General features: G+C 43.4%; 5 protein-coding genes across 5 annotated transcripts; 4 read left to right on the top strand and 1 right to left on the bottom strand.

Moving 5' to 3' along the window:
- Positions 1-290: 290 nt before the first annotated feature.
- Positions 291-2,395, top strand: BDB00DRAFT_958201 (WD40-repeat-containing domain protein). Its single transcript, XM_053129676.1, has 4 exons — positions 291-730; positions 843-1,831; positions 1,913-2,049; positions 2,127-2,395. Exons 1-4 carry the CDS (start codon positions 349-351, stop codon positions 2,197-2,199), a joined length of 1,581 nt encoding a protein of 526 aa, XP_052978697.1. The 5' UTR covers positions 291-348; the 3' UTR covers positions 2,200-2,395.
- A 6,255-nt stretch (positions 2,396-8,650) lies between these two features.
- BDB00DRAFT_946353 (uncharacterized protein) lies at positions 8,651-10,297 on the top strand (the record flags this gene model as incomplete). Its single annotated transcript, XM_053129522.1, has 3 exons — positions 8,651-9,366; positions 9,529-9,916; positions 10,172-10,297. 3 exons carry the CDS (start codon positions 8,651-8,653, stop codon positions 10,295-10,297), a joined length of 1,230 nt encoding a protein of 409 aa, XP_052978696.1.
- Positions 10,298-10,555: 258 nt separating this feature from the next.
- On the bottom strand, positions 10,556-12,931 carry BDB00DRAFT_431240 (uncharacterized protein). The gene is made up of 9 exons (XM_053117369.1): positions 12,462-12,931; positions 12,152-12,363; positions 11,995-12,089; positions 11,798-11,912; positions 11,639-11,721; positions 11,455-11,548; positions 11,270-11,347; positions 11,061-11,179; positions 10,556-10,970 (listed from the first exon to the last, which is right to left on the bottom strand). The coding sequence occupies exons 1-9, from the start codon at positions 12,563-12,565 to the stop codon at positions 10,659-10,661; spliced, it is 1,212 nt and encodes a 403-aa protein (XP_052978695.1). The 5' UTR covers positions 12,566-12,931; the 3' UTR covers positions 10,556-10,658.
- BDB00DRAFT_828043 (uncharacterized protein) lies at positions 12,677-13,350 on the top strand. Its single transcript, XM_053123835.1, has 4 exons — positions 12,677-12,932; positions 12,995-13,031; positions 13,060-13,063; positions 13,113-13,350. Exon 1 carries the CDS (start codon positions 12,699-12,701, stop codon positions 12,912-12,914), a length of 216 nt encoding a protein of 71 aa, XP_052978694.1. The 5' UTR covers positions 12,677-12,698; the 3' UTR covers positions 12,915-12,932; positions 12,995-13,031; positions 13,060-13,063; positions 13,113-13,350.
- Positions 13,351-14,725: 1,375 nt separating this feature from the next.
- BDB00DRAFT_873343 (uncharacterized protein) lies at positions 14,726-15,196 on the top strand (the record flags this gene model as incomplete). The annotated part of the gene is made up of 2 exons (XM_053127078.1): positions 14,726-15,093; positions 15,163-15,196. The coding sequence occupies 2 exons, from the start codon at positions 14,726-14,728 to the stop codon at positions 15,194-15,196; spliced, it is 402 nt and encodes a 133-aa protein (XP_052978693.1).
- Between the last annotated feature and the right edge of the window lie 2,770 nt (positions 15,197-17,966).

The raw sequence follows: 17,966 nt of genomic DNA, 5'->3' as shown, positions 1-17,966 counted from the left end.
TTTTGATTGGCTACTGGCGAAACGAAGCACTACAACTGTTGGAGGTGAATTGCGTAGCATATGTAAGAGAGTGATTCCACGGAACAAAACATTAAACACAGCCAATCGCAAATTTTACAGCCATTCTCGTGTAACCTAAATGCGTCATTGAATCTGATTCAGCCCAATCAGTCCTTCCCCAGTTTGTTTCCCCACACCGGCTCCAGTCTGGGAGAAAGGCAGGTCCAGCTGCTGGATGGAACCAGGCATATTCTGTGTTTACTTATTTTTACATCTTCGCCTCTTTTTTCATTCACTTTGCGTATTTCTCTTTTCTTCTTTCATTTATGTATATAAAGTGTATCTATTATGTCTGCACCATTCTTGACATTTCTTAACATACCCACGCCACTTTACCAAGAGGATCGATCTGTGTTTCCTGCCACTGACCACAACCACCACCAATTATCGACATCATCTGCTGCTGCTGCAACAACAACCTATGTTGCGATTGTATCCCGACACGGCAAGACCTTTACAAAGATCCTAAATCCATCATCGAAAAGCTCACCACATTTTTCGCGCGGTCGAAAACGGGCATTCAGCGGTGGGAACTCTGGATTCTTTAACCCTCTGATGAAGCAGCCGGCATCTTTGCAGAAAAAGACCAAGCTTTTGCTGTTTTGGTCCCCAGGGTCAAATAAACGAGTGGGTGACGAGCAACGAGCAAGCCTGAACTCGACAAGTGATGGTAATACATGTGTCATAGAAATAAAGTAGCACATTATAAATGGGCAACAACTTAAGTAAAACAAAGGAGGAGAGGTCTTTACTCAACTAACACTATCATACCCTTTCAATAGACAAGAACCAAACATGTATGCTGTATAAACTACCCACTGAGATTTTAGTACGAATACTGCAATATCTCAATACCGCCGCCAATGTGCTGCAGGTAGCACAAACGTCTCGTCGCCTTTTTACCACTTGCCACGACCACCACTTGTGGCATCGGCTCTTTTCACAGCATTACTTTACTCTCGCCACTGCACCATCAGAACGCTGTTTACAACTGTACAAGGATCATGTGGAGCTCGATCGACGATGGACACAAGGCAGTGCTCACGTTTTCTACATGAACGACGACGAGAGTCACCAGGACAGTATCTATGCCACAGCCTGGATCGATCCACAGACGATTGTCAGCGTCAGTCGAGATCGTAGCATTAAAGTCTGGGACCTTGCCACACGAAAATGTTTGCTCACCCGTAATGATGCTCACGAAGGCAGTATTCTGTGTCTGACATTGTTACTGCAAGAGAAAACAACAACATTAAAAACAGGAGCAGAATTTGCTGTCACTGGATCATCGGACACGACATGCACAGTTTGGTCATTGCCCAATTGGGACCGAATTCGGCAATTTTCGGGCCATACGCATAGCGTGTTGTCGGTTTTGGCCATCAACGATGACATGGTGGCCACAGCTTCAAGGGATACCACTGTTCAAATCTGGCGGGTGACAGATGGCAAAGTGTGTCACGTAATGCACGGGCATAGTGAGGCCGTGAATGCAGTCAAGCGGTTGGATGACCAACGGATCGTATCAGCGTCAGGGGATGGCACATTGAAAATTTGGTCAATTGAAACAGGTGCGTGTCTTGAAACGCTGACGAGTGATATCGGTGGATTGTCATGCATGCAAGTGGTCAATAGTCAAACGATCTGGGCGGGCGGTTTAAGTAGCCATATTCAAATATGGGAGCTCTCTACTTGTGGTAATCTATGGAAAACGGTCACCATCATGAACTCTGGACATACCAATCTTTTGAGAACAATCGATAGCTTCAAGGTAAATGATAATATGACTTATATCACTTGCTCTGCTCACAGAAATATGAATTTGACACAGGCATTTCTTTATAAATTATAGGATAAGGTTGTTACTGCTGGATACGACAAGGTCATAAAAGTTTGGGATTCAAGGACCGGAAAATGTTTGTTGAATTTTCAAAGTGGCCATGCAAGCAAAATCTTTAGTGTTTTGCTCGGAAAGACCAGCATTGTCAGGTAAATAAAACTATAGCTTTAGTTGTTATAAGGACATTTTAAATCGTGATTCTTACCCAGGATAACTTCTATTTTAGTGCTGGTCATGACAAGCGAATCATGGTGTTGGATTTTGCCTATCTGCTTTCCAAGGAACTAGTACGACTGTAAAAATACTGATCTAATGTATATAACTGGAGCAGTAGTATCACAATACTTTATACCCTTAACATGGCAACCCCCTTATTATGCTGCTTACTTCACCTCTCAGTTACAGTATATATGTATAATTCCGTACGATTTATTTCTGAAATCAAGGCGTGGACATATTGCTTCTTATAACAATTATGACTACAGCAATATTTATCAAGTGTTTCAAAACAGAAGGGAGTAAAGGCGGACGGCAGGCACGTCTACCGCCTTTGTTATATTCTGGGCATGTGATCAACTCAGGGTTGCAAAGAAGATGCTTTAACGACCCTTGTAACTTCGTTATGAGCTGGGGCCGCAAAAATTTGCTCAGTATCTTTGTAACTGCGTAGGAGGTAATACGACCTGAAAAAAAAACGAGGATCGACCTGGCAATAATTATGCTGAGTACTGAATGATTCTTTTGTGAGTTTTGAGTTTTTGACATTTTTTTGTGGGTGCTAATAGACTTGTAGGAGCAAGAAGAAGCCGCAATCAATGATCGCGTTCAGGAATGAAGCAGAAGCAGAAGCACAAGACATCAGGAATACTTTGGGGGATCTAACAGACAGGGTGGACGTGTTCAGGTCAGTGAACGCGCTCCGAGCATACGCGTCATTGTAGGATAGCCTACTTTTTGGATTTTTTTAGTGAGAGGAAAGGATTGAATCGCGGTGATACCGGTCGGGTCGAACTCGCACGCGACAGAGTACTGGACGTATCAGCATTGTTGCCGAGGTCAATGATGAGGGAGGAGTCGTTGGAAGAGAAGACGGTGACGAAGGAGTGGTGTGAGGCCGTGCTGGCGTTGTCGAAGCTAAAGGTGGGGGAAAGGACGGGCGAGAATTGCGGCGGCGAGGAGGAGATGGTCGAGTGTGAATGGTGCGAGAGTTGTGATGCCGCGTCAGGGTCATAAGGAGTAGTGACTATATCGTTATCGTCGAAGTTATAATAGCCTTCTATGTATACTCTTTCGTATGATGACTCACCGTAAGAGAAGAAGAGAAGAAGAACAGCGTGCTTTCTGTATCCTGCTTCCTTTTCGTAGTTGCTCTGATCTGCACAAAGCATGTCAACGAAATATTCCCTTTTCGGTTCACTCCACCCATGATCCCTTTACCACTCACAGTGAACATCCTCCTTTATGAGGCTTGCTTAACCACGCTGCATAAGAAAGCTGCTTATTGCCATGGCATTCAGTAGTCATGACAACCCATGTTCCTGAAACCCGCTGGTTGCCAGGACAAGCATGTGTCAAAACACATTTTATTTTATTCGCGTCACCCATTTTGACCAATTCCGAGTGAAATGGCGCCTGTTCTCGCGAAGAGATTCGCAGCGCTTTTTTCACACAGTTGCAACCAGCGCAATGTGCAGACTCGTAGCAACACGCACATACAGTACTGAGCCCTTGTTTTATCGATGCTCTGTGGCCAAGTTACGATGTTTTTTGCGCAGGGTCTCCATTGTACTTTGCTGTCATGCTCGGCTTCTCATGCGAAGACCTTCCGTGCTGACCGTAAATAAAATGGGGGGGATAGAACCAAAGCTGGGGGACGTCACTCGCCCAAGCAAAAACACTACGCTGAATACGCTTATGGTGGTGTGGTTTTAGACTACTTGTCGTTTTTAGTCTCGCATCGAGCTCGCTCGGTGGTCAGCTTAACGAACGATAATCCTAAGCTGGCAAGCGTGGTGGATGCATTCCCTGGTCGCTTCTTTTTATTATTTCTAGCTTGGGGGTAAGTTCCAAAAGATAAGGCTTTTATCCTGTGGTAGCTCGGTTCTTTTTTCCGTTTTAGGCAGTTGTAATTTAGGCTGCATAATCTGGGCACATGATATCGCGGTCACGTCCTGTGATAAGAATCGCGTAAACAATATAAAACAAGCACTTTCCACTCACAAAGAAAAAGTTTTATCGCTCAGGTTTTCCGCTTTTTTGTACTTGAATGGTAAGTAAGGATGAGCTTTCAATTGTGCAAGAAGAAAAAAAGTTTGTATTCAAAAGCTTTACTAAATGATTGGTTTTCCAGGGTCCAGGGTTTCCAATCGAGGGCCGGTCTTTTCTCTTGACTGTCTTTGTCTTTCTATCTAGCACACAATGGAAAGCCCTCATGTCAAATAAGTCGACCACAGTTCGTTCGCCTTCCCTAGTGGTTGTGCAGTTCGACGGAAAGTTTGAGATCTGGCATGTTGGTGGTCATTGATGGTATTGAGGCGAGCAGTCGAGCGGGGGATCGGCGGCCACAGTAATTCATAAGGTTGTTTCAATCTGATTGGCATGGTAGGTCGCGTAGCTGCAGTAGAAGGAGTAGCATCATTAAGTAACATGAGAATCACTCACGTTATACAAGGAAACAAGCTAACTTGTACTTTTTCTATTTTGCTGTAGGATGCCTCCAGGGTTCCAGGGTTTCAATCAAAAACCGATCTTTTTCTTTTGGCTGTACTTGTCTTTCTATCTAGCACAATGGAAAGCCCTCATGTCAAATAAGTCGACCACAGTTCGTTCGCCTTCCCTAGTGGTTGTGCAGTTCGACGGAAAGTTTGAGATCTGGCATGTTGGTGGTCATTGATGATATTGAGACGGGCAGTCGAGAGAGAAATCGGCGGCCACAGTAGTTCTCAAAGCAAGTGACTTCATTCCGATTGGCATGGTAGGCCTTTTAGCTAAATAAAGGGGCAGCAAACATAGGAACATGGAGAACCCGGTTCATACAGTAGACAACTAAACTTGACATGTTTTTATCTTGTGTAGGATGCCGCCAGGGTCCGCGGTCTGACTGAATCGAAAGGCGCTCTGTCCTTGCATGTGACTTGTTTGGATCCATTGCAGACCCTCCTCTCGTGTTCACTTGCAGACGGTCTTTGCACGTTCCCTCTGCATGGGAAAGCTAACGCGGTCATTCTCTTGCTAATCCCTGGTGCTTCGTGGAGACCGGTGCTTGCCTCTTTTCACAAAGAGCCAATGCCACACTCTCAGATCGTTGCATTTATATTCAGCAGTGAATGGCGAGGTTAACTCGAAATCCGGGGCTTGGAAGGCGGCTGCTCAGATCGTGGCTTCACATCTCCTTTGGCTAACCGGAAGATTGGCCAGCACTCTGCTCGTCATGAGAGAGGTTCGTGGTTCTCTTTTGGCGTATGCTACGCAACCTCTACTGCCAGTACAGAAATTCAGTAGCGGGTTGTGAGTGGGTTCATCTTGTCATGCAATGTACAAAAGCTAAAATCGCTTATCCATGGACTATGGCTGACTGTGCTGGACATAGTACATGGATGGCGGCTCTTCTGGATCCAGTGGAAGGCCACGGCGGGCTATAGCATGGCTACTGGGGAGAGAGTGGAGAGCAAGCAGCATTACGTCCTCGTCGTGCTCTCTGGGAACGTCGATTTGCGACGGCTGAATATGCTGCATTATTCTTTTATTAGTAATAGTAGCTGTCAAAAAATAAAGTTTTCTACTTAACCACATAATCAAGACCGACATGTTCCCATTTTCCTGACATCTTTGTTGCCGTGATTTCTATTAGGAGCGCGATTCGCGCCTTAGACACTTGTGGACGAACTTTTACTCTGGTTCAGCATGTTACGAGATACCACGTCTTACAACCCTACCGAAGAAGATTTTTTTTGTATACTTTATTGATGACGGGGAACCACTACCGAAGAAGATGTCGAGGTAGTATAGAAAAACCATTGCATCTCCGAGCTCTTTGATTGAAACTACAAAGAGGGTAATGAGCCTCACAATGCATAGTAGTGCTGATAACAACGCTTGCGCGTGCTCTCAGTGTTTCAAATAATGTGGCACACCTGCAACGGGATGTACACTGACAAGTCTGACATGCAGATACTTACACTTACTACTGCTTGTAAAGGAGACATGTTAGGGCTGGCATTTCACCTGTTGGCCTAGTATGATACGACTGCAATTTAGACCTATCATACAAGATAAAATACATGGGTGCCAGCTTATTCTTCCTTGACCTTTTCGCATGCTCTTGTGTGTACCTTATTTCCGGTATGATAGTGATTACTCGTAGCACGGTACAGTGGTAGTCCCTCGCTAAAAGCGCAACTCATCAACAAACAGCAAGACATCAACTATGCATGCATACTATCGTCCGTAGAATGCCTTGAGAAAAGATATAGATACAGTATGCATTATACCACTATCATGATGCAGCATGTACCAAGGCTTTTTTTATTAGATATACATAACACAGAAACGATAGCTGTGTGTGATAAACCACACGACTTTTTGAATTGATACGGACAACCCATCCCACTTCACCGTCTTATTGACTACTATAATGCGATTAGAGAGAACAACGCACACTGATGAGTTGATATAAACAATACATACTCACTACCATATCAACAATCCCTCAAACATCGATCACAAATGAGAATAAATCAGAAATAACCGTTGTATTCACAACGGCTTGGGCCTAAGATATCCTGCCTCAAGAACATTCTGTCATAACTTACATTTCCTAATCACCATTTCTATGATATGTCCCTTTATTCTTTATCAATATTAAGTATGCAATATTAAAGTATATTCAGTCAGACCATTTTTTCTTGTGTACTTGCTCTGTTCCATTTGATACATATCTAAATAGTGGAGAAGATCATTATTAGCAAAGGCGATCAAACGTTATCATTTCCGGTAGATGTAGATCTATGATACAATAGAAAACAAAGCGTCTGGTAAAGCTTTCAGCGCTGTATCTTCGGCTCAGAACGGTTTCGTTGCAAAAGCAATACCACAAATGCTTTCTTAAACTTCACGGCGATCGGTTACATACTTCATCTGTTATGTACAAAAGGCGAAACGTCATTGTATTTTCTCTGTAACTACGTGCATAAGGAGGCCCGTTTCTTTACTCCTTAGAATGAACGTCCGTCCCCGCGTTTAAATTTTCTTCTTCGATAGCATACGAAGATACTAGAGCATAATGACTTGTTTACGGTAGGAATCATATAGAAAATATCAAGGAGATAGGTATATGAAAGAAGGCCGAGGGTGTTTTATTCGCCATCGTTGCTATAATGTAGCACTCTCAAATTATATTGAGAGATGCTTTATGCTTGCTGACAAATGATAGTGGTTTATAACACACAATCGCTATAATTAAAAAATAGATACAAAGGGTTAAAACGATTATGCTTGTACCTACAAATATAAAGGGGTATATTATGATGATCATGTCAAGAGCCTTGTATGCGGTTATGTGTATACATATGGCCCTTTCGTAATATATCCTTATCTCCACCATGAAGACGGTGACATGCATAGTATCGTATTATATGCATAAGTTGGAAGCCTGCGCTTATAATACATATCATCACTGGAACAGATTGCGCCTATACACACAATGCGATGAATCATTGGCGGTTATAATAAAACCTGAAATCCGATGTGAAAACATTCGTTTTCCCTTGTACCTTTTCAAATTGGGAAAGCTTGATGGAGGTATATGAACATTGTCGCCTGTCTGTATCGTCGATCAGGCGAGCATGGTGAGCTCAATAATGGTGCTATGTACCAACAACTTGAGTCTCTGCCATCAGCGTCTTGATCTGCTTTTCTACCCCCGATCGTGGTCAGACTTTGCACTGGCATGCATGATTTTCTCTCGTGTTTCTCTCAGGTTTTCAATAAGCTTTACAGCTAATTTTTGAGATCTATCCTGTATGCTAATTGTCAACGTGTTACAGTCTTTAAGTAATTAATACACTATTGCAAGAAAGCAAGGTAAAGATGAGCTGCAGTGATAACGCAACATTATAATCTTAATACTGCGATAGCCTTTAGTGTAGTATAGTATTTGGATAGTATCATGAATATGATACAACATGATCGGACATAGTGGTGTTTGGTAGTGGTGCTGTATTGGACTGCTGCCTTCAATGCTGCTATATGACGACAAAGTGCCGAAGAAGGTATAAAGTGACAAAGAGATAGAAGCTGAGTAGCTGAAGCGAGAGAGTCGGAAAGCACGGAATAGTTGACAAATTCAGGCTAGCACACATTCGTATAGGAAGTAAGGTGATGTTAAGTACGTATAGTATGCACAGTGCTAAACCATGCTTTGGGATTTTGGAAAAGATATTATCCGTAAAAAATAATGTCGCGTGGCAGAAAAAACTCCAGACACCCAATGGGGTTGCTGCGTGCACCCCGAATAGTATATAGCAGCAAATCCAGCCTCCGCGGAAAAAAAAAGTTTGAATAAAAGCATTGACGGGCGACGTGGGAAACAGACGAGCTTTCTCCTCTTTTTCCCCTACTCTTTCCCAAATTGCCCCGTCCGACAATTTTTTTTGTCCAACGTAAATAATAACACCATCACCATCATCACCGTCCATTTTGTTTATATACCAGCATCAAAGCAGCACAACACAGCACAGCACATAGAGCAACATGGGTCTGGGCAAAAAATACAGCAACAACGACGCAGCAAAACATCTTCCTCCCGTAGACCTCCATATCGACGAAGCACCCGTCTATTTTATCGGCCCAGCAACGGCAGACAACCCCATGTCCCATGTGCGCACCCGGCTGATGGGCAGCGTCTCGTTCAACGATCCCAAACTCAAATGGAACCGGATCACCTTGCAGTTCAGCGGCAAAGCAGGCTTGGATATCCAAGCGCCTGTCTCAGCATTACCGCGAGAGCTTGCGGGCGATGATGCTGGCAACAGCAGTAGCAAAAATACGATGCGATTAGACTCGACCATGTCGCTGTGCAAAATCGAAAAGGAGCTTATCTTCACCGGCGAAAAGGTCATTGAGTTCGGTTTGCATTTGCCTACTACATTGCCACCATCCATCCGCGCCAAACACGCCTTTGTCGAATACACCCTCGTCGCCAACTTTTCGGCAGGCACCTTCTTTAAAAAGTACCGGATCCAGAAATCGGTCGCTTTGTGTCGCCACTACCTGCCGAGTCCAAGTGCAATGATACCCTGTATTGAATACAATAACGCACGCGAATGGTTTGAGTGGTCTGCAGAAGTGCCCAAGGCCGTCGCAATAGAGGCTGGTGAGGTCGTCATTGCGTTACGGTGGAGTGTGGAGAAGGAACTCGTCGAAGTGGATCAGATAGAACTTGCCTTGGAAGAGATAGAAACGTACAGGTAATGATTTAAGGGGGTTACATATGTGTGTACATGCTGTGTGTTTGATCGACATCATCGGCTCGTCATCGTGTGTGAACGTACACAACAGATGTAACAAGAAAAAAAAAGGCAGAAAAGCTTATCGTTATCTTTATCAACCTATTTTACTTTTCATATTAGATTTTCTACAAAGTCTGGTGTACATAACTTACCGCCTATGATCAGTCGATTCCCTGCCACGACATACCATCCACCATCGCACTCTGGCAATTCAGAAACACACTTTATCCGCACGCCACTCCCTATCAACACTCCCGTACACAAGGTCGCCCGTCCAGTCCGAACCCATATCTTTAATCCATTCCTAGACATTTCACATCGACTACGCCTCGTCATTCACTTCACAACATCCCCTTCATTACGCCCCGAACCAGTGGTACTTGAGTACCCGATTATTGTCACAGATTATCCCGCCGATCAACCCTCCATTTCGCCTGTTGTAGGTGGCGACGAAGCCGTCTGCGTGGATCTGGACCTGCCCGAATACACACCCCGCTACGAACAACTCGTAACAGAAGACAATGTCAACAACAACAACAACAACAACGATACCAACATTAGTAATAGCAGCAGCAGTAGCAGCAGCAACAGCGTAAGTGGGAGTGGGAATGGCGTGGTGTCTTCTTCGTCTTTGGCTACAGCAGCAACAGCAACAGCAGCGACGCGGTGATAATAGAAGAAGCGGATACACATATTATTTTTTTCCATGCGTGGCAAACTGCTGTACATCAATTCATAATACATATATTTTTTTACGTAAAAGAAACAAGCTGGTAGAAAAGAAGGAAGAGAGAAAGAAAAGAACGATGGAGCGAGTCAAGAGGCCGCCGGGACATCAGGCAATAGATACGTGGTTCGTCGAGTCATGGTTCGGTCGCGTTTCAAATGACGGATATTGACGAGCTGTTGTCTTGGATCGATGGCAGCGCTGGAGACGGCAGCTGCAGCATTGTGGTCGTCTTGTTCCTGGTCTTGACGGTTGTTGTCTTGAGCGGTAGGCTGCGGGTTGAGCAAGAGACGGCGTAAAAAGTCGCTAAGGTTCATGACTGCTGCTTATTTCTTGAAAGGAAGAGAAGAGTGGTTGCTGGTGAGATAGAGAAAGAGAAAAGGAAGAAAGACAAAAATGAGAGAGGCAAAGTAATTAATTTCCAAAGCATGAAGCACTTCGGACCTTTTTTTGCCAGCACCAGTTTGTTGTTCTGCCTCTCTGCTACTACTACGTACGCCCCAAGGTAAGCGTGTGTGCTCCGTCACCCAACCACATAGCGAGGGTTGCTCTTGTCACCAGCCCGGTATATAGACGTTCCCAGCACCCTGTATGCACTGATCGAATCCAGGATCCACGCACTGGCCAGTGGGTGTTTGTGGTACTTGGCAAACATGCGTCCAGACTCTTTTGTCGTCATCCTCGCGGTGCAGATGATAGTGCCCGATGGCGGCAACGCGTCAGGCGACGACACGAGTCGGCCCCCCGCCAGCGTGATGAGTGATCCGAGCTGTTCCTGCGTTGGCTGTGTATAGCTTCCGTGGAGATAGAACACTGTGTCTTGGAACAGCTTATTCTATTGGACAACAGTACAATCAGTTTCCATCCAATATTCCTTATGTTGCAATGCGCCCGCTTCCTTCCTTCCTTCCTTCCTTCCTATTACCCCGTGCGCAATATCTTCTCGTGCTCGCTCTAGAACGTTGTCGTAGTTGATTGTATCGCCAAGCACCTGGTATGGATTGGTCGGAACCATCTGGCCTTGCTCATAGCATGCAGTGATCCCTATATCAATAATGGTCGTGGTGGAACCCATGTGAGCGTTCACTTCCTGCATTCAATTGCATGCCCTATTCATCATGATGTGCTCCTTACAGTCCTGGCTCACGATGATTTTTCCCATGAGCATCGCTTGCATATACTTTATAGTCCTGTGCGCCCTTCTGTTTACATCTGTTTCAATATTACACCCGTCGCAGCACCGCCCAAAAAAACAAGTGAGTGATCCTTTTGCTCGCTTGACACTTCAACAACAACCCCTCCTACTGCACCACACATACCTGCGCCAACCACCATGCAGGTCACTTCTTCTGAGATTTCCTGAACCCTGCGCACGTTCGGAAGTCTCGTCGTTAAGATATTTAGGTAATGGTGCTACATACAAAAAAGAACGCAAATGTTTGGTAAACAAATCGCCCACAGTCTGTGTATCATCTCCTCCGTCTCTTCCTTCCTTATATGTACCACATTGTTGTCTTGGATGCCTGTGCATGCAATGATGTGTTCACATGACAAGTGCTCTTGTTGTTGCTGGTCCCGTTCACCACCTACACATTTTTTCATTGAAATGTTAGTAATTGCATTGATGAGCGAACCGAATGATCATTTTTGTGCAACCTTTACCTTGACGTATTTCAAGTGAAGTGACATCAGTTGCATCTGTATCCACTGTTTGTGGGATTGGTCCATCTTCTTCATTTGCTTCCACAGCTTCTGCTGCTGCTTCTTCTTTGGTATCCTGATGAAAGGTTGAGTCCGTTGATCCATTTGGCAGCCCATAGAGTTTATTCTCTTCCCTCACTGCTAGTGTGCTTTCTTACCTTGGTTTGTTCCTTGGTTGGATATGGGAATTGCTGCGAGAGGTCAGATATCGGATCCGCGCGCCAATCATGAGCAGGGACCTGTTGCGATAAATCTAAAGGCATACAACCTTAAGCATAGACACACTTGCTTTACTCCTTATAATAACAGTCTTACCGTGCCCGCTTTCTTGCTCATACGCGGCGCGCAGCTGCAAAAATTCATGGACAATCAGATCCACTGAGCTGGCATCGTACAACCGTCGGCGATGCACCGGCTGCTTACACACAGGACAGCCTGTCATGCCCGATCGCAGTGCTTGGTGTATGCATTCCTGACAAAACGTATGACCACATGGCGTGCTTGTTGCTTCGCTTAACATTTGAAGACTATAATTGTAATAATGATAGTCATAAGTCCTCTTTTCTTTCCTTGGCTGAATTGCTAAAGTTTGTAGCAGTAATGAAAAAGAAACACTATAACATACCAGATCGGACAAGTCAGTTCACCTCGCATTCGCCACAGTAAACCATCAACGGTATCAGGCAGTTCATTGGCAAGGGCCGATCCAGCCCCTCCATAAGACGCCATCACAACAGATTGAAAATGGTTCTTAGGAATATAATAGATAGTTTGACAGGATTTGAGGAGCCCTCCTTATACGTGTGTGGTTTCAAACTACAAGGAGGAAGAAAAAAGCGCAATGCGTCGCTAGGATTTTAAAATGTATCGCCGGAGACGCGTTTTTACTCTTCTTACGCGTTTGTTCGTGTATCCACACGCATTTACCTTACACTTTCCTGACAAGCCCTTCCTAATACCTACTTCCTTTCTACGATGTACTTTTTTTAAGAGTTTGTCAAAGAAGCATTTTGCCTTTTATCCTCTTTCTTCCAATACTATTCCGTCGTTCCAACAAATTGAATGCAAACTACCATGATACCGAAGTACACGGAAGGTAAGAACAAGAATTTATTTCCCCGTTATCATATGTATGGCAGCGTTTTCACACCGGCTAATGATTTTTTTCTCATATATCTTTGTATGCACTATGTATCACCTTTTGCACAACATTAATCACTGCTTTTACAAAACTAATATCGCCAACATGTTGTCACTGTCAGGAAAGCCAGTTTATTTCATGATGAGCGATGATGGTCCGTCCTATATTTTGTAAGCAGCATTACTTTGAGAACGTAATAAAGCATCAAATCAAGCGTGTTTGTCACAATGTTCCGAGTATAGATGCACTAAATTCACATGATATCATCCGGTACAGAAGCTTTAGCAAACGTACAAACCTGCTGTAAAAATTGAGTGACTGGCATCGCAGAATAGCAGCAGCAATACCGGGAACCGGGCCTCGTGTAAGCAAGGTAAACAAAACCGATTACGAAACTCGGAGCGAATACTGGGTGCTGCGTAAGATGAAGCACTTGTTTATTTGATTACTATGTATAAAACTAGCAGACGATCTGGGGAATTGAAGAAACAGGGTCCAAGCCAGACGGCGTTATCCAGATAAATTGGCATTTAGACAACTTCATGAATAAGCGTGCTCATCTACACTGTACACACAGAACGTGTTACTGGGCATGGCTGCAGTATGTCCCGTAAGAATTTTGTTCCTGATCACGATAACTCGTTGCCACTGTTGACTGTGTTTGTCATAAATGTCTATGTTAATGAAAACGACAATAATGCAGCACGCCCGGGCATATGAACAATGTAAGGGTATCGTGAAATACAAGTTATTCGATCATAATGTCGCAACGGTTTTTAATTATATCAGAATAATACGCGCATGGAGTTGGTATCAAAGTATTACTGTATGTGTAGTACTAGTATCCCTGGACAAGAGAAATGGCTTGTGGTCGTGTGAAAAAGCCCACGTCTAGGAAAGCATGAACCATTGATTTTATTATCAGTGTCTATCATATGTTATTAGATCCATGGATCTGTAGCTGTTTGTTTTTATTGTGCTTTCTCTTTTGCCGTGGCAGTGTTCTTGCTGCTTGGAAAGAGCTGGGAAGGATGTCAGGACATAGAGAAAGGGTATACATGGACGAAAGTATCGTGAAAGAAACTAGGAGACAACCAGTGCAAAAGTTGGACGGCCATTAATCAGCATATTAGAGGACAAGGAACTATGATGCGTCAAGGATCAAACGGCATATCTTGAGAAGGAGCTCCTCTCATTGCTGCTCTTTTTTTTCGAAAACAACATGTGATTATGATGTTGCTAAATGCTGATATATGATATCTTGTGGTTGTAAGGGAGCGGGTTCGAAAAGTAGTGCCGATGCAGATGTTTTAATCGTAATTTATGTTTATAAAGAGGAAAAGAAACCCTCAGTGAAGCGACACATGGCTTCCGACCTGCCAATTAATCTCTCTACTTTTCTCTATGGGGTTCCTACTATTTCTGAAAGCAGATCCTCCATTGTTGATCTATCTTCCCGATGCTCTGCCACAAGAAATTCACAGGAGTAATGACAAGGAAGACCGGACAAGAACAAGGTTAAGTGTCAGAAAAACCCTCGGATGAAGTAGAAGTAGTAATGATGAATCAAAAATGATAAGTTGAGTGTGCAAAAGGTGATTGATCAGCTGTTGCGGATGGATGGATTGAATAAGGGTTTGTTCTAGCATTATAAATACCAAGCTTCGTTCGATCCTGGATATCTCGTTACTCTTCAAACACTACTATTTCTCGTTTTACACACACACGCACACACACACACAACAGAAATGCATCTTTTAAATTCAATTTTGCCTGCAGCTGCCTCGGCACTGCAATCTGCGTTCCGCTGGTTCGCCAGTTTTCTTCCCTCCCCCTCCGCCTCCTCTTCCTCTGCCTCCTCTGCCTCCTCTTCCTCCATCGCCACCACCAAGGACGACAACCACAACCGAGACGCTTTTGAGCTCACTGCTGATGATATAGCATTGGTCATTAGCGCGGCGGTCTCGGTTGTGGAGACGGCGGTCTCGGTTGTGCAGGCGGCAGCATCGTTGATAAGGACCGTGTTCCTCATTACCAAGCTCACGGTCCGAACAACGCTGCTGCTAGCCAAGGCCACCCTCTGGGCTATCAAGATGACATGCTGTATTCTGAAAAGGTATCTATAGTCAGCAACGTTCTTCCTTTTGTACAATCGTCATGGTTATTATATGTTTGCTAATGCCAGTAACATTTGTTTTGAGCCTGAATTGAAAGGTTAAAGAAACAGCAGTCGGTCCACCCCAAATATGTGAGTCATTCGTAAATACCCACATAAAAGTCATCTCTATGTTGTATTGAGCCATAGACTAATTTCAACTTGACTTAGCAGCGCCACACTCTGCAGTAACATTTCTGCACTGGCTCGTCTCCGTCGGTCCTACGGTTATCCTTACTGCACTTTGGTTTATCTCTTGCCTCTCTCTCCCTCGCTTTCTATATACTTATCCGCGCGACAATTTTACCAAAAAACGTCAGACGGGGAATGGAACGAAGCGTAAAGTCGAAGCCCATAAACTTACTTGTAATAAGCATCAATTGTCCCTTACGACATTAGCAAAAAAACCTCCCCCAAAACCTATTTAGAAAACCCCTCCCCCGCCCTCACTCAACCACTGCAGTGCCACTACATTCAACCGCCTCCGGCACTGGCGGGATCGCGATACTACCACCTTTTTTTTGCTCATTTATCATATCGAAGAGCCTTTGATTTAAAATAGATTAAATAAATATAAAACACAAAAGCACCGTGTAACATTCCACGCCTTTATCGTATATCAGTGGCTGTTATGTGCCAGACTATATAGTGCGAGAGTCTTGGTGAAGTAATGGTTCATATCGATAACCAAGACTTGAGCATGGAGGTTGTACAATTAAATAGAGTCGTAGGCGGGTTAAAATTGGTATTTGAACTGCTATAATGTCATTGATTGCGAGCGCTTGAGATGTTCGGTGCTGCTAGTGCTATCATAGCATATAAATTATACCTTTCACGCGTTCACTTGCTAAATAGATGTACTTAGCAAGCTTCTTGTTACATTTGTATCTTAATTACGATATCATTACCAACAAAGATATTACTTTAGACTTAATATTGCTGCAATGACTAGGTCTTAAATAGCGCTCTTACACTCAGCATCTTATACCAACTATGATACCGCTGGACAGCAATGTCTTCTGAGCCTTTGATCACTTTCTGTTCGGGCTTCATATTTGAATGGTTCCTGTTGCATGGGTGTAGGATCCAAGATAAGTATTTAGTATGACCACTATATAGCATTATTAGCATGCCCTCCATATTTTACATTTAATTCTTATTTTTTCCCGCTTACAGACAAGCAAGTAACCTCCAGTCAGTAAAAACATTCACCTTGAAAGCAGTGATATCTTCCCGACACTTATTAAATTGTGCCTGCTATTTGGCCGAGGAAAATATGCTCGTTTACATACATACCTATGCTGCGTCATAACGTGCGAGCACGCAAACCTTCACAGTCTTCTTGATTAAATATTAATTTCTCGAACAACATTCGTGAACAGATGGAAAATTGCCGACATTAAAAATGTCAACGCGAAGCTTGCGGTACAGTACAAAAAAATGGAAGCGTAGATCTGTCCATCTTTCTTGTGGTATTTTTGATACTAGATCGATTGCATAGGAAGACGAATTAACAGTGATTTATATTGTTCGGATATGGGAATGTCTCTTCGCTTCGCGCACGCCTTCAAAAAGATGCTCAAGAACAATGATGTAGGTGTTCTTGCTCACAGTTGAAAGAAATAATTTGTTGTCCTTTAAAGAATGATTTTCCTAGTAGAAACAGTTGGGTATGGTCAAGCTATCGGGTACCAAAGAGCAGCATCTTATCAACGGTTCAACGCACAATGGGTACTCACAGCCAGAGTGAACAGACATGTTGCGGACCAGTTACGAAGTCAAACGCATCCAAGTGCGGTGCCTGAAACACACCGCATGAAGACAACATGCATGTACATAGCAGTAAAATATCATATTGGCATGAATGTATACAAGGTCATCCAATGAGTTTGATGGTATTAAACATGTTAAAATTTTATTGTTATGATTTTTGCCTTTTGCTTTTGTATTGTTTTGATTGATATTTTTCAACACGAAGGAAAGATAATACATTCTAAAGCTGTTGCATGCTACCCAGCATGGCTTGTGTTCGCATAATCTACATACTACCAAATTTAAAATGCTACTGTAGTCCGGCATACTAGTGGATACAGCAATTTTCCCCTTAAATGCAAACAGCTGCGCCATAATAAAAGCACCTAACTATTATGTTCCGCGTTTATTGTTACACTTCCACTGCAATGAATTGCTTTGGATAGCAAATCATTCTAGTAGCCATATCACTTTCCAACGTACAGTACATAATTCTTTTTCATAAGTAATTTCCTTAAGAGCAAGTACACTTATCTGCTAGTGTTACTGATAGTGATATGTAGTATGGCTCACACGTTGACTAAATAAAAGAGCAGATGATTGATGATGTATGTTACCGAAAGAAAATGATTTTGGCTCTTTATAAGCAAGCGATAAAAATAATATCATACTCTCTTGAATCTAATAAACGACGCGGTACCGGAAAAAAGGTACACACAAGAGCATACGAAAAGGTCAAGGAAGAATAAGCTGGCACCCATGTATTTTATCTTGTAGGTCTAAATTGCAGTCGTATCATACTAGGCCAACAAGTGAAATTCCAGCCCTAACATGATTAGCTAATGTATCCTTTACAAGCAGTGGTAAGTGTAAGTATCTGCATGTCAGACTTGTCAATGTATATCCCGTTGCAGGTGTGCCACATTACTTGACTATGAGAGCCTACGAAACAGAAACAATGAGAGCACGCGCAAGCGTTGTTATCAGCACTACTATGCATTGTGAGGCTCATTACCCTCTTTGTAGTTTCATTCAAAGAGCTCGGAGATGCAATGGTTTTTCTATACTACCTCGACATCTTC

Source organism: Zychaea mexicana, assembly GCF_025766255.1.
Source record: "Zychaea mexicana strain RSA 1403 chromosome Unknown BDB00scaffold_47, whole genome shotgun sequence".
In the NCBI taxonomy this organism is placed as follows: Eukaryota; Fungi; Mucoromycota; class Mucoromycetes; order Mucorales; family Lichtheimiaceae; genus Zychaea; species Zychaea mexicana.
Note: the sequence above shows the minus strand (reverse complement) of the source record. Positions and strands in the feature narration are given on the sequence as shown.

Excerpts from the sequence above, each read along its gene's own strand:
- BDB00DRAFT_958201 (XM_053129676.1), top strand. The coding sequence starts at position 349 with ATGTCTGCACCATTCTTGACATTTCTTAACATACCCACGCCACTTTAC. Across the intron at positions 731-842 it reads CCTGAACTCGACAAGTGATG|ACAAGAACCAAACATGTATG; the intron begins GTAATACATGTG and ends CCCTTTCAATAG. Across the intron at positions 1,832-1,912 it reads GAACAATCGATAGCTTCAAG|GATAAGGTTGTTACTGCTGG; the intron begins GTAAATGATAAT and ends TATAAATTATAG.
- BDB00DRAFT_431240 (XM_053117369.1), bottom strand. The coding sequence starts at position 12,565 with ATGGCGTCTTATGGAGGGGCTGGATCGGCCCTTGCCAATGAACTGCCT. Across the intron at positions 11,722-11,797 it reads TTCACTTGAAATACGTCAAG|GTGGTGAACGGGACCAGCAA; the intron begins GTAAAGGTTGCA and ends AAAAATGTGTAG. Across the intron at positions 11,348-11,454 it reads CTGCATGGTGGTTGGCGCAG|ATGTAAACAGAAGGGCGCAC; the intron begins GTATGTGTGGTG and ends ATATTGAAACAG.
- BDB00DRAFT_828043 (XM_053123835.1), top strand. The coding sequence starts at position 12,699 with ATGTATCGCCGGAGACGCGTTTTTACTCTTCTTACGCGTTTGTTCGTG.